Source organism: Oenanthe melanoleuca, chromosome Z (assembly GCF_029582105.1).
Source record: "Oenanthe melanoleuca isolate GR-GAL-2019-014 chromosome Z, OMel1.0, whole genome shotgun sequence".
NCBI classification, from domain to species: Eukaryota; Metazoa; Chordata; class Aves; order Passeriformes; family Muscicapidae; genus Oenanthe; species Oenanthe melanoleuca.
The window spans coordinates 69,317,942-69,333,266 of record NC_079362.1 but is presented as its reverse complement, the minus strand read 5'-3'; the positions used below and the strand labels follow the sequence as shown (position 1 = coordinate 69,333,266).

The 15,325-nt window shown below is 40.9% G+C and overlaps 1 protein-coding gene across 2 annotated transcripts in view; it reads right to left on the bottom strand.

Annotated features, from left to right (window-relative positions):
- Window positions 1-2,312: 2,312 nt before the first annotated feature.
- KIAA1328 (KIAA1328 ortholog) overlaps window positions 2,313-15,325 on the bottom strand; it is a 170,957-nt gene continuing 157,944 nt past the window's right edge. For both annotated transcript variants that reach the window (XM_056514001.1, XM_056514002.1), the window contains one exon: window positions 2,313-5,584. In XM_056514001.1, the coding sequence (XP_056369976.1) occupies window positions 5,362-5,584 (223 nt within the window). In that variant the 3' untranslated portion in view covers window positions 2,313-5,361. The remainder of the gene's footprint in view (window positions 5,585-15,325) is intronic.

Genomic DNA, 15,325 nt, shown 5'->3' with positions numbered 1-15,325 from the left:
CAGCCTCAAAATAAGGCAGTTTGTAGCAGCAAGAGTAATTGCATGCTGGAAGATTTTGACAAGGCACTTTTAAAATTTCAGTGCAACGTCCTCACAGTCATCTCTAATTCAAGAATGAACTAGATTTTGTCTGTGAATTCATCTTGTCCTTCCCTTCATTATCAGGTGTAGCAGAGGAGTTCCCACTCTGTTCTTAATGCTCCCAATACTCAACACTTAGTGTTTGGGCAAGTGCTTTAATCAAACCCATGCTTCAAGATTTTAATGAATGTGCCAGTAAGCAACCAGGAAATATACCTTTTTTCAGCTTTTCACTTTCCTCTTGTCTGTAGACAGGAGACCAGAAAGAATGAACTCAAACTGATTATTGAATGCTCTGAGTGAAAATTATTTTGATTTACATACTCAGGATCAATCCTGAATCAAGGAAACTAGGCTCTCACTGCAGCTCATGGACCAGTTCATCTAATGAACTAATGCCCAGGGACCACCTGGGCATCTCACACCTCATGTATGTCAGGACCTCACCTCTAAATGACATCTAAGTTTCTCCAATTTAGCTCCCCTAATGCCTGAAATGACCTCTTCAAGCCTCAAAATACATGAAGCCTGAGAACTTCCCCTTCCATTCAATAGGAATGTCTGTCCCATATGTTTCTTCTATTACAGATGATAGTTCACAGCTGTATTTTGGCGGGTACCTGCAATGCCTTCTACTGTGGGCAGTGATAGAGGTCACAGCCCCTCTGAGATGTGGTGCTAAACACAGCTCAGGACAGCACCCACAGCATGCTGTGGAGGGAGGCAAATTGGCTTCCCCAGAGCTGGAAAACAAATCCAGTTCCCCCCCCAGCCCATCCTTTTCCTGCAGCTAGGATGCTCTTCCATCCCCCATTAACTAATGCAGGAGCACCCATTAACTCAAGCACCAGCACTGGCCAGGCCAAGTTGGGTTTCATGCTGCATTTTAGCTGAATTCTGCTTTCAAACACCCTAGTCAGGGATCACCACAAAAGCTCTGCCAGAGATGCTCGAGGTAGATGTCTCTCAGCTACATGGAGTCACAATACACATTTATTGTCACTGTGAGCAGACAAGCCTTCCAATGATGCAGGGAGCAAGTCTGGATCGGGAGAGGCATTTCCAGAGGAAAGCCACCCAGTCAGAGCAGACTACCATTGCTTCTGCTGGTTTAAATCACCTCATTCAGTATTCTGTGTTGTCTTATGTAGCATGCAGTTATGTAAATTTATAAATCATACACTAATTAGCACACAATTTCATAAATTTAGTAACAGTGAAAAAGGAGGTTTCTAACTAACCAGGCTGTGCTCTCTCCCCCACAGATGGTACAAATTCAAACACAGCCTGGAGGTCGTATTTGTGAAAATCTCTGCTGCAGCTTCTAGAGTTTAACCGCAGGCTCACATGCACTTTCAAGGGCTGTCTTTTGGATATCTCAGGCTCAATCTCTCTGAAGTGCAGCTAAGCCTTTTTCTCTCCTTCCTTAACACCAAACCTCCACAGCTCACTGGATCACTGCAAATTTTACTTGTTTATTCTCTTTCTTTATCTCCAGTCTCCTATTCTTCAGCCATCAAAGTCACCATCTCTAGAGGAACTAAGTTCAGTCCATGCCCTGGGTTTTACCTGGGTTATGCACAGTTGCTCTCCACGTGCTCTGGCCTCCCTGTCCAGTTGCTCTAAAGGGGGAGATGCTAAAATTAGGGCAAGGTAATTCCCTTCTTTCTCTAATTTGCCAAGCATGCCTTGGACAGTAGCTCCTCAAATGCAGGAACATGATTTGGAAAAGGGTGGGGAGTCATAAGGCTCTTATGGAAACCAGTATTTGAAAACATTTCTCACTCTAAGATAAAAGCGCACAATTTTCCTTTGCCTATTATAGTTTAACAACTCAGCCTTGCCCTCTGGCTCACTCCCACGTCATCTCCACCTTTGGTACAGAACATCTGCCTTGCATCTTCGTCCTTTCTTGACTTCACCTCCATCCTTTCTTCCTTCCTCTACAATTCACTTTTTTGTCCCAAAGCATGTTGCTGGCTCTCCAGTTCTCCTCTGCTTTGTATTTTGAGACCTCTCTCTTACTTCACACTCCAAAGGAGGCCTTGCTCCTTCTCACAGTAAAACCCATGTCGTGGAGAGGAAGAGAAGGCTTAAAACAAGTTCTTCATGTGTTTTAGCAAACTGGAGACTCACAACATATCATGATGTGATGCTGTGGGAAGTGGAACACATTTTCAGTGGCAGTATTCACATCTGGGGTGGACAAAATTCAGAAGATAAGCCAAATAAAAGTCTGGAAGAATAAATTAAACCCCCAGATAATTTATTAGAATAAGACCTCACATACACATATAAATACGTGCTCAAGATGGGATTCAACAGCAAGACTGGAAAGGCTAGAAATGAAAAGGGTGTGATTATTACAGGTCTGTGATGTGCAAGGTGCACAAAAGCAGTAACTACACAAACAGCCAGTGTGTGTGCACAAACCATGTGGGAAGGACACAAACTGAAGGCGTGGGTAGGAGCCTTAGCAGCAGTCATGTTACTCCACAAAGCCTCATGGAAAACACAGCCTGATGTGTAGCTGAAGGATATTCACTAGGAACACTCTGGACAAACAGTTTATGTGGGACCAACTCCCCAGCAGCACTCCCAATACAGAAGCTCAAACTTAAAAGGACACTGTCACATCATTGCTTTTGCTAGTTTAGTTTTGCATTTCCTCTGCTGTTTTAGCAGACGGAAAACAATTCCCCTCCCAGTACCAACTACTGATTTTGTCCTTTCCTATTTGACAATCATTGATTTTTTTTTTCTAAGGCTATAAATGTTTTAATAACTTAACTTTGTAGTGCCTCATGGCAAAATATCTTTGCTTGCACTGACTGCTAAACACTATTCCTAATGTACTGCTAATAACTAGATCAAGAGCCAGCATTATAAAAAATTATTTTCCACAGGGTCTACGAAATTAATAGCATTTGTTTCTTTTGTCCACATCTCATAGAGAGTTAAAGCATACAGCTCTTCACCCATCAGGTGTTTCAACCATCTTTTACTAGAAAACTTTGCTTCAAAAAGGTGTGCCCCCTGTGTAGGTCTGACTGACGGACAACACCTTGAGCATAGGGAGCCCACAATCCTGACAATGTCCTTTTAAAAAGAGCTACAAACAAAAAATACAGATTCAAGCCAAAAGTCACCTTCAGAATTAGAATTTTTTATGGACTAAGCGATCATAAGGAATCCCAAAGCAGTTAAATATTGGCACCCACTAAAGAATCAAAGAACAGAATGCTTTCATGGAGTGTTCTCAACACAAAGGCACCTTTCAAGAAATATACATGTATTTTTTGCTGCTTTGAAAGGTCAGTTAGCATTTATCAGAAAAGGCAATTAAAGTTTCAGTCAAACTGGAAAAGAGACAAGAAGCAATTGGACTGAAATCAGAGAACTGTTTCTCTATAAATGCCAACACTTTAAAAAAACACCAACAAAGCTAAAAAAACACCATGAAACAACTGCAAACTCTAAGATCCATGTGATGGTTATCCCCAAATTTCCTGCTGGTCCTTGTACATATTTCTCTTCTTTCTTTTTTTTCCTGCTCTCCTTAAGCAGCAGACTACTCAGCCAACAGAATAAAGAAACTTATGTCCCCACCTGCTCTGCTTGGGCCAGGGCACTAAATACATCTTTGGGCCTTTACAGGCTCAGGGAGTAGAACAAGAGGGGCATTCAACAGCAGATAGACATATTCCAGAAAACTGTAATACTTCATTAAAAGCAGGACAGACCATGCAGGGACTTTCCACAGCAGTAATTTTCTGTCCAGCAATGCTGCTTTCCTCCTTTAAACTCCTCCAAGCAGCTTTTAAAATTCAGCTGGGATGCACAGAAAGGATATCACCTAATTTGTGATTAAGACTGGGCCTGAATGAAGCAGCCCAAAGTATCCTGAGGTTCTTCTTCCCCTTCATTCTCCTTTTGTTTCACTGACGGAGCACAGTGCTGCCAGGGGCTGCGGTGCTCTCGTCTGAAATCCACCTCGCAGAGCATCACACATTGCACAGGAGCAGCGTGGGCAGGCAACAGCCATACCCCAAGCATCAGTACAGCAACTCAACCCAGCCATTAAGATAAGCAGGGTTGCCTGAAGAGACTGTCTGAAAAGCAGTACCGGCCCATGAAGTGGTGTTTGGGAGCAAATGGCCTAGAACTTGCCCGTACTAGATCAATTCTACCTTTCCCTCACTGCAATTTTACTGTGCAAAATGAGTATTTTAGTCTTATATTTCTAGGAACACATGCCGGTGGCTACTGTTACAATAAAATATGAACACTGCATTGTGGAGAAAATGACCATTAATCCTGTAATGTGCAGTCATTTTTACCAATTCGGCACATTTCTTTAAATAACCAAGTACATGCAGTAGATGGAAATGCATTTAAATAAACTGAAATAGATACAGCATGAATAATTAAAGCTGGCAGGAAAGTGTGCATTGTGAGCTGCTAGTGGAAATAATTACTGATTTGTCTTATTTACAATGGAGCCTGGGTACAGGATCAAAATAGTGCAAGTTAGTGAAAATGTCTTAAGACTGCTCTTATACTAGCACTACTATGTATTTCATCTTGAAAAGTATATCAGATAGGTTTTGAATCTCTACAATGTCTGACTCTGTTCTGCTGTTTCAGGATTACGTTACCCAGCCCATAAACTCTGTCAAACAGCACTGATTTAAAAAGGAATGTAATTCAAACCTGTGTCTAATACATCAACCTGCAACATCATCTATTAACATTATCAGACACTGTAGAGTTGAGCTTACGATATATCCCCTAAAAACTCAGTGTGTTAAATATCAGAATGTTGAAGGAAAAAGTAGATCATAAAATCAGTGAAAAAGTACTAAAGTGCTTACACCTTTATAATATGCCAGGTTTTAAACAGACTTGTTTAATTAGAAAATAATCTACTTTGAACATGCTGGTTGTTGAATGTTAGGCAGTTCTTGCAAACTGCTTTAGAGCAAAAAAAATCAATAATGAAATATACTTCCGATATAAGGCTGGCAAAACTGTGACTTCAGTCTATTAGAAAATGTTGTAGATTAAAAAAAAATGCTATTTTAAATTGATTATTTGGCACATGAAAGATTTAGAAAAAAAGTTAACGCATTCTGATTGGTGTATCCCAACAATATACCTGCATCACGATTACTAAATCCCAAGTGAACCCGGATGCTAATTAGCTATGTTTTAGAAGCAGGAAAACAAGCAGTGATCACTCCAATAATTTAAGAGTAGCTGTAGGCCAAAGGAGTTGTGTCAAATGAAGAAGATCTCCTCGAGGAGCCAGCGCTCCTCCAGCTCATCTGCCCTGCTGCTGGGGCTGCAGGGGCCCTGGCAGCCGGAGGAGGACAGGCTGCGGCTGGCACAGCAGGGCGGGCGCGTCCTGCTCCTGCCGCTCGGCTCTCGGCCGGCCCGGAGGCGTCCCGGAGCCGATGCCGGGTTCACAGCTTCCACCAGCTCGAGAAGAGAGGCTTCGTACCTGCGGAAACACACCGAGAAAACACAGCTTGGTCAGGTCACAGCATCATGCAGGAACTGAATCCAGTTCTCCTGCCGACATTATTCAGACTAAACCTAGATTTGTCTGACAGGGGCCACCGGCACAGAACGAATTTTGCTGTATGGACTCCTGTCAGTAATGATAACACAGAGGTACTGAAAAAGAGGCATGCAAAGCATGGGTGCTCAGGCTATTTCAGGCTGTTTCACCAGCTTTTCCATTTGAGGTGTGTAATGTCTTAGTTGCACTCTGGAACCTGAACACAGACCTCAGAGAGATGACAGCCAAATGCACCAAACAAGGCAAACCCATGCTGCACTCCTGGAGCTTTTTTTTTTTTTTAATAGACCTCTACACTTGATTTAGTTTCTCAGGGATTTGAAAACAGCAGGAGACTTTATCATTATTGCCACAACTACATGTGCTTCCTGTAAATCTCTGTGTTCTATATAGAGTCTGGTAGAAGCATTGAAGGAATAGAATCTAAGCAAGGCAATACAAAATCAACACTTGAGGCACCAAGAGAAAAGGCAAAGGTGCTAAGCATCACTCAGGCTGTCCTTTAAGTGCAAGTACAGACATAGGGGAAGGTTGCAAGCCAATGTGATCTGATAATGCTCTGAATAATGGCAGGTACTTGAGACAGGGACTTTCTATTAATATTCACAGGAGACAAGACTTGATCTAAATACCAGCACAGGATTGATCATTACAATATATTTCCCCCTGTCCAATTTTAAATGTCTTAAACAATACCATTTCCACTGCTTCCCTAGGGAGCTTGTTCTCCAGTGATCTCTCAGTGATAGGTAAGAGATATCACTCCAGATTTTTACCCAAAAGTCCCTTTGTTCCATGCTGTTATTAGCACCAACCTGCCTGATGCTCCCAATCCTGAAGTGATTCACATATTCAAAGACTTTCATGCACAAAACATTATTCACATTATTCACCCAAATGAAATTATCAGCACAGGTGATTGGATCCATAGGGTACCTCTCTTGTAAGCAAACAGAGTTCATCTATAGCATGAGGAAACATCTAAAGCTGTTCTCTGCCTCTGTTTCAACTTTTGTGACTGTAAGAACATAGAAAGACTAAGCAACTAAGACAGCTGGGGGACATTTCTCAATTCAGATAACAAATTCTTAAGAACAAATGTTTACAGCATCTTATGGATGTGAGAGATTAGCAGTGGCCAAAGTACCTCCTAAGGGCAGATCCTCACCTGTGCTGTCCAACAGCCTTGTGCAGCAGCAGCAGGTAAAAGGTTCTCCTACCCTGAACTAGCCAAGCCATGAAAAACATCCATCTTTATCTCCACAAGTAACTGCTACATCCCATCTGTCATCAGAACAGTGCCACAGAATCATTTAGACTGGAAAAGACCTCCAAGACCATCATGTCCAACCTCTGGTCACTGCCCTGCCAATCAGACCAGAGCACTGAGTGCCACGTGCAGTCATTCACTGGAAGCCACCAGGGATGGTGACTCCACCACCTTCCTGGGAAGCCCATTCCAGAGCTTGATGTGACAAGTTACTTTGTCCAAGACGAAATAACTCATGTCTGAGACACAGAACTACTCCCCCAACTCAAAGGTATTGGGTTAATACCAATGTTAATGGTGACTACTGAAATTATGCTACAAGAGCTATTTCTTTCAATAATTATTGTTTCTTTCAATCTGATGGCCAGTATCATTTCTATACAGTCTGACTTGACATTACTGCCTCACAGGCCTCTCGCCTGTTTGACTACAGATCATTCTATTTTCCTGCAGATATTTTATCTTTGTATCTGCTTTATATCAAGCTTTAATCTCACTCACAACCAAAAAGCCAACTTGCAAATTTCTTTTCCACATTTTAAGCTTGTCTACACATCTTTCTATTATCTAAGTTGCAAAAAATGAGTGGCTTAAAATGAAAAAATACAGTTTTGTTTCAACTGGATCTTGTTTGTTGCTAACCCTAAGCAAAGGTGATGTCTTTTAGTTGCCCTAACCAAAAAATTCAGAAGTACATGGAGTTTTGGGTAGCCAAATCAGATCATTTTAGAGAAATCTGTTGTTTGTACTAGCATTCAGAAGTACCCTTTAAAAACTGAAAGATATCTCCAGCATAAAATGGAATAAGCTGCACTGATAGAAAAAACGAGCGCACAGATATATGAGACTTTTCACATGGAGAAAGTTTAAGACTAGACTCTATATAGAAACACGTATGGTTTGAACCCCAAAGAAACCCAGTTAACACATACACTGTTTCATTAGCCACACCTAAAACTTCTTTTTAGATTAATCTAGTCTAGCATACAAATGCTTATCTCCTCTGACGGTAGTGCTATCATAAAATTTCAATTTCTCCAGCAGCCACATGCAATCACAGATTAGGCAGGGGAAACCAAACCAGCCAGTGCATTTACAGCAAATGTGCAGGCCCTAGATTTCAGCAGTACCTTGGAGTTCATTTCTTCTGCAAGTTTATCTAAGTTTTACAGCATTTCTGCTATCAGGAAGGCTAAATGATTTGGCAGATTAGAAGCGCAGCAAATAGCAAAGATTATGTAAAAGACCAGGTGTTGTAAATCAGTCTATTTGACATCACAGTTATATATGCAATAAAATGAATGAACTCTGCTAACGGAGCACTATCTGATAAAGAGAATGCTCCTTGCAGGTATTTAGTGTTTAATCCCAGGATAATGGTTTGCCCTGGTTTGTCTAAGTAACATCAGACAGCATCTGGCTGGAGGCAACAGAGTAGACCTAGAATGGTCTGAAACTTTCAAAGACAATTTTTTCACCATTTATTTGTATCCTCATATTTAAAGAGACCTGAAATGCAACCTTCTCTAAAATCAGGGTATGTATTCTTGGCATGAATTGAATAAAAATATAAGTAAAACCAGGCTTCATTATTATTACTGTTGTTGTTATGTTTACTATTATTATTATTACTACAATACATAATAGCTTCAGTGAAGTCACAGCTAAAGGATCAGCCACCCAAGAGTCAGAACATTTCAAACAAGAAAACTGATTTGGTAAACTTGGCTTGTAACAGTGAATGCTCTTTTAAAGCAAACTAACGGCCAAGGATCCCCTTGTACTGTTCCTGCTTCCAGAGGAGAAGAAACATCCCAAACATTCTGCAGAAGTACCAGCACTGTACATTAAGCCACATATAGACATTCCTCATGTATAGATGTTTAACCAAGCAACCAAATGTCTCATCAGTGCTGGTGCTTACACACATTTTCATTGATAGGTTCTGCCCTCACAAAAGAAGGAAAATGCCATGGGCAACTGTCCCTTTAAGGATGGTGATAATGCAGTCTGTCCTCACTTTTTTGGTACATTTGCCAGTGTGCTGGAAAGTCAGTGAGCAAGGGGAATGTAACCCAGGTTCTTGTTAATGGATCCCTGGGAGTGGATTAGAATGAAATGTCACGGAGTCCAGTGGGCTAAAATGTACTCAGGCTCGGTGGGAATGCCCAGGTTCCTCCTCTGAGTGGGGGGGAGCTTTCATTCCTCTGGAGGAAGGTCCCAGAAATGAGTCTGAGGGCACTTAAGGAGTCATTGACAGTTCATGATCCCTTCTCAGGGATTGCCTCTCAGCTGAGCCAATAATGCCCCAGGGGGAAGGGGGGCAGCTTCACAGCTGAGGGAGTTACCTAAGGAAGAACAGTTAGCACAGCAAGAAGCACCACTCACCTTGCAGGATCCAGGCTGGGATAGCTCACCTCTTGTGCCTCACGCAGACTAGCACATGTACACCCAAAAACTCACCTCCTCCCTCGAGAGACGCAAACCTGGCCTCTGCAAAGCACCCTGGCACCCCCACAAACGGACAAGTGTTATGAGTCATTAATCATTAATAGTCCAGTCTCTCACAGCATCTCTGCAACAGACTGGAAAATAATCTCTTTTTTTGACACTTCCCCCATGTATATTTTTTCATCTAACTTTAATGAGCTTGAAAGTCTGTGTGTTTCATCATGGGAGAATAAAATTTGTAAGGTCTACAAGTTTGAATAAGAAATCTAACTATTTAGACAGATAAAGTTTGGTGAAAGCAATCTTCTAAAATCTCAAAAAAATTCATCAGGAGACAGAACACTAAGACCTAATGTACAAAGCAGAAGGAAGGCAGGGCCATTGGCAAGGGGATAGGGATGAGAGTGGGGAGAAAGACCACAGTGAGCTTTGAAACTCTTCTTTCAATGAAGAACTTTCATCTTTGCTCTTATTGCAGAACATAAAACTCCAAATACAGCTCAGAGAGCAGGACAGAGATGCCCAGTCTGGGAGGCTAGTACCACTGGGATCAAGCTGGTACAGCTGGATCAGAGCATAACTGCAACCTGGGTAGCAAAATCTACCCTGGTCAGGCATTACATAGTGCTGTGAAAGCATTCCCTTCAGTCTCCTCTGCATTACCAAAACAGGCTGCTAAAAATGTGTCTCCTCAGCCATTAAAACTCTTTTGGAAATTTTATTATAAACTTTCAGCATTGGCTCTTAATTAAATAAATATCTAGTAGAGTTTATAAACTCCTTATGCAAAAAGAGTTTTGTAGTCTATTGCTAAGATAACAGGAAACATCATAAACCATTACGATTCAGAATAGATCATTAACCATTCACATTTTAAAAAGGAAAACAAAAATAAACACAAGATGGCACAGACCCAAATCTCGCTTTCCACAGTGTGTCTTTTTTACTGCTCATGCAGCAGGAATACAGCTCTCTGAACACCTGCAGGTGAATCTTACTTTTTCCCATGTTTCCTGAATGGGAAACATTCATATTTTTATGACAAACTCCCAAATATGGTTGATGCTCTGTGAACCATAAGAACAATGTCCAGGATGGTTGGTGAGAAATCACCTGAAACCACTTGGTATTCCTTCTGATATAACCTACAGGGCAATCAGAGCTCAGACAGTCCCACGGTATACAGTACCTAAAACATGGTCAGATTATGCAAGAGTGATGCACAAAACACATAACTGTGAAGGATATTAGAAAAAACAGCACTCTTGAAGGTAACCACAAAGCCTACTTGCCTCAACTGGCTGAACAGTGATGTTAATTTATTTAGACATTTGGGATATGCCAATGGATTTTTAATGTTTGTCTATTTCCCACTGCTGGTAGAATATATTACATTTTTTACACACTGTCCAATTTTTAAACTACACTATTGTATTTTCATATCAGGCAGTCCAGCTAATAATACCATTTGTTCCTTCCTGAAAAAAAAACCAGCATGACTTCAACAAGTTTGATATTTGGAGGAGCAGGAATCTCCTTATGAGGCAAAATAACTAAACTTATTAGAGTCATAAATACTCTGGCAGTAAAATATATGTATATTTCTTTAAACAAGCAGTGTCAGGTAACATTCGATCACTATATTTAGAGACATCTTTTCATTTACAGTCTCTGAAAATTTATTATTCAACCATAAACACGTAGAAAACACAGGGAATGTCTCTTTGCAAGGTGATGGCATTTCAACAAAGCATACTGGCAATATGGTTTTGTAGCCATATAGATTTACTTTATTTAACTGTATATACCAGAGGAAATAAAAAGGTTTATTTTTATACTACTGCTTATATTTTCAACATAAAGTTCAAAGTGATTTACTAATGTTACATGAATTGCCTTTGAATTACAGTACAGTATTGTGCCTAAGTACAAAGCCTAACACTACTTTGTATTCATAAAACACCACCTGCCCCCAAGCACTTTACAAATGCTAAATACAGCTAAAAACACATTCAAGGGGTAGGGAACAGACCCATTTTACAGAAAATTAAACAGTTTATTGTTATGATAGAGCAAATATCAAATCACTGTGTGACTGGAACAAACAGGGCAAATAAAAGCAGAGAACAAAACAGATGCATGTAAGATGTGGCCTGAGCAGTCAAACTACCTGAAACATGAAGAAACCACACTAGTGATACAACCTGGTGTTATATGGAAGAAATAGCTAATCACCCACACCCAAGCAAACCCAAGCTCTACAGGTGAAGGGAAGAACTCAACCCAAATTAAAGAGTCCTGAGCACTTTCTGCCATCTTTAGTCTGGCATCCACAATTACAGTATAAAGGATGAGAGATCATCTCCATGGCTTTTCTTTTCAACATCCATGTACCAATCCACTGTCCATGAATTTGCCTATTTTTTTTTTTTTCAACCTGCAGTTTCCACAACATCCTGTGACAGCAAGATCAGGAAGTTCACTGCTCTTGACAGACGTACTTTTGTTTTCTGTTTTAACACGTTGCTAGTGTTGCCTTAAGGACTGGCTGCAGTTAGTCTCTTTCATGTGGTGGAATCTGGTAAAAAACAGCTACACTTTCAATTTATCCACCACCTGCACAATTCTGCACCCCTGATCATTTTCTCAGTCTTTTCCTATCCAAAGTCATTGCTTCTTGGTCTCTCTTTAAACTGCTTCATCCTGCTGATCAAATGAATTTTCTGTGCAACTTTCCTAACTTACACTAAAGCTTTCTTGAGAGGCAAACACCATGAAGAATCAAAATGTGAGTATGGCAAGACCTATGTATCCACAAGTGTTGAGAAATTACAGAAAGGTTTGAACTCCACAAATCCTAACCACCTGCTCTGAGTTCAGTATCATGTAGGCACAGTGTTGATGACTTTTCCCCAGGTAAATTACAGTTTCATTCACTTTGTTCTGATTTGCCATTCTGGAGTTGTTTGCTACTGACATATCATACCTGAAAGAACTTAGTATCAAAACACACAAATTTATTAGTTCACTCAGGAGATTTTGGTGTTCACTTCTCACAGCAGGTCACTGATGAAGAAAAAGCACAGTGACTTTCTGGGGGATCCCTCTGCTAATTCTAAAAAATGAACATTAAGTCACTTTGCTTGCTATCATTTAACCATCAGTAAATCCCTAGAAGGAACTGTCCTCCAATCCTATAAAAACTTGATTTCTTAAGAAACTTAGTGTGGAACCTTGGCAAAAGTCTTTTGAAAATCCACAGGGCTGCGCTGATACCTCAGAGATTCTTTCTTCTCCACTCCCTGCTCTGTGAGAATAATCCAAGTCTTAACCAGCAGGCTATTTGGCCCAGGAAATCAGAGATGAATATGTCAATGAGCATTAGAGGCTGGTTGGGTAGGAAACGAAAGCTGAGAAATGGAAGCTCATTTTGTAGTCATTCACTGAAAGGCCACACATCAGGATAAGGGAGCTTGCCTTTCATGTGTGAACTGCACCTTCAGTGACCAAAACACACCCTGGGGGGATATTCCCATGTACTGAACATCAAGACACCAAAACAGAAAAAAACCACAACACAGTTAAGGACAATTCATGAGGCTGAAACATCAAGAGAACGAACAAGATTAAATTGAGAATTAGAGACAAAGGGACTGTGACAGCCTGAGATTCTCACTATATTTTCAAGTAGGCTAGAACTCAGAGCAGATATTTCATTGTGCGATACAGGAGGAGGCAAATTTAACAGTGCTGTATATGTATTTAAACCAAGACCAGGTGGAGACATACTTTTCACTTGCAACAGGTCTGTATCTTCCAAAAGCATTTCAGAATTTTTTTAATTCCCTAAGAAAAAGATCAGACTGCAGAATATTTCAAAGCAATTAAAAAAAAGATCTGAGTCTTTTATTTAAAATATATCATACAATGTAAAACAGAATATATTTATACAGTGGCCTCAGCAAGAGCCTCCTGGAGTGCTGTAAAACCCACACCCACGTAATAGAGAGCTTACAGTATCAGAGACTTTTAGAGAGCTCTCTAAGGCAGTATTCACAGAATCATAACCCAGAGAAGGAAAAGACTTATTAGATCATCCAGCCCTCTCCCTGCTGACAGAACTGCTCCCTACAGTGTGCTTCCTCACATTTGTTGCTAACAATCAGCCTCTCGCTACTCTCCTTGGGAAGCCATTCCACAGCCAAATATATCTCATGCTATCATTACCATTATTACTTATTTATGGGCCACGGTATAACCTAAAGGGCCTTGATCAGGATCAGGGGGACCAACTCTAGTACCACTTGTAAGAGCATTCCTCTCTCCAAAAGAGCACACAGTCAAAAGAGGTAAGCTAAAGCCCAGTGGGGAACATATAACATACCATTAAGGAGAACAGAATAGTATGGGAAGTGCCACAAATGTTCCATGAATCTTTGCTTCAGAGTTTGGTGGGAGAGAAAGGTATGTGTCAAGAATAAGAACATCTTTCTGATAGTCACCTAGAGATAAACAAAGAGGATTTTCTTCTTCCAAAGCTCACCTTATTAGTTATGGCTAAAGATCTGGCAGGGTACTGAGAAATCTCTTTTTTTGATACAAATACATGTTAAGTATTTAAATAATGTTACATTTTTTTCATTCTGCTCCAGTCTCAGTCAACATTTATCTAAGCCATACATATTTTAATATTCTCTCATAAATCAATACCTTCAGCATTGCAACAGATTTTGCCACTCTCCTTCCATCTTTGACAATTCTTTTTCCAGCAAGCAATCACCCAGAAGTAAGCACCATATTTCCTAGGGGGGCTGCACTGAAACAGAGGAAATCAGCTCCCTCCAGCACCCACACAACGCTTGTCTGTGCACATTTAGCCCTTCTGCTGCTTCCCTGCTCCACAGGTCCCTCGCTTACCTGTAGGTCTTGCAGAGCAGTGAATCCAGTGCCTCGTTTTCTGGGGTTACTAACAATTATCACCAAACCGTGTGGAAAGCAGCATATCAGATTATCCCTCCCCAGCATGGTAAACAATAGTAAAGAATTAAACAGAACTTGGACTTGAAAGAGGCTGAGGACTCTGGTTTGCCCCTGGCCATTTGCATACCAAGCAGTGCCAGTGCTCTAAAGAACACCAGATCCAGCAACAGCATCTCAAAAAACTTGTGCCCTAAGGAAGGGCCGATAAAGAAATTTTTTTTTTTCCCCCCAGTTTTCACCCTGGCTTCACCTGTGATAGCATCCAAGCAGCTGTCATTACTGAAACAAGAGTTACTGCTGCTCTCATTCCTCCTTGCTGCACAAGAAGGACATTTTCACTTACCTGATCATCAGAGACCAACACCTGTTTTCCTCACCTTTCCACACTCCCATCTCAATGCTCACAATCCAGTTATCCTACCTCTTTGCTGCTGGTAACTCAGCCTTTGTTATTTCCCCACTGGATCAGACCCTGCTGCCCTGTTACCATCCTGCCAAATACAATTCAAAGTGCTGCTTCATTGTGTTTGTCTTTGTGTGTTTTTAATAGCTAAATAATAACTAACTAACCAAAGACCAAGAATAAGAAACACCACAGATCATTTCTTTTAAGGTACGGCTGTAGGCTGCAGCTGAATTGGCATAAGTATGGTTGTAATAATTCTGGAAGGGGGAGGGTGAACAACGACATGAGTGCTGGGAAGTAAAAGAAACCTTTTAAATCAGATCTGCCAGTGACAGAAGAATAATTTAGAATGAAGTTTTTGTACGGAAGAGAGAAATTACAGAACCAGGTAACTACCACAGAGTTTAACAACCACCTTCTGCAATCACTCTGTTTGTATTGTCCTTCTCTCCCCTCCCACACAGCTGTTTCTGTGTCATCAAGTCTGAAAGCTCTTCAGATCAGAAAATGAACCTTGGTGTATGTACAGCACCTGGGGCCCTGATTCTGCTGT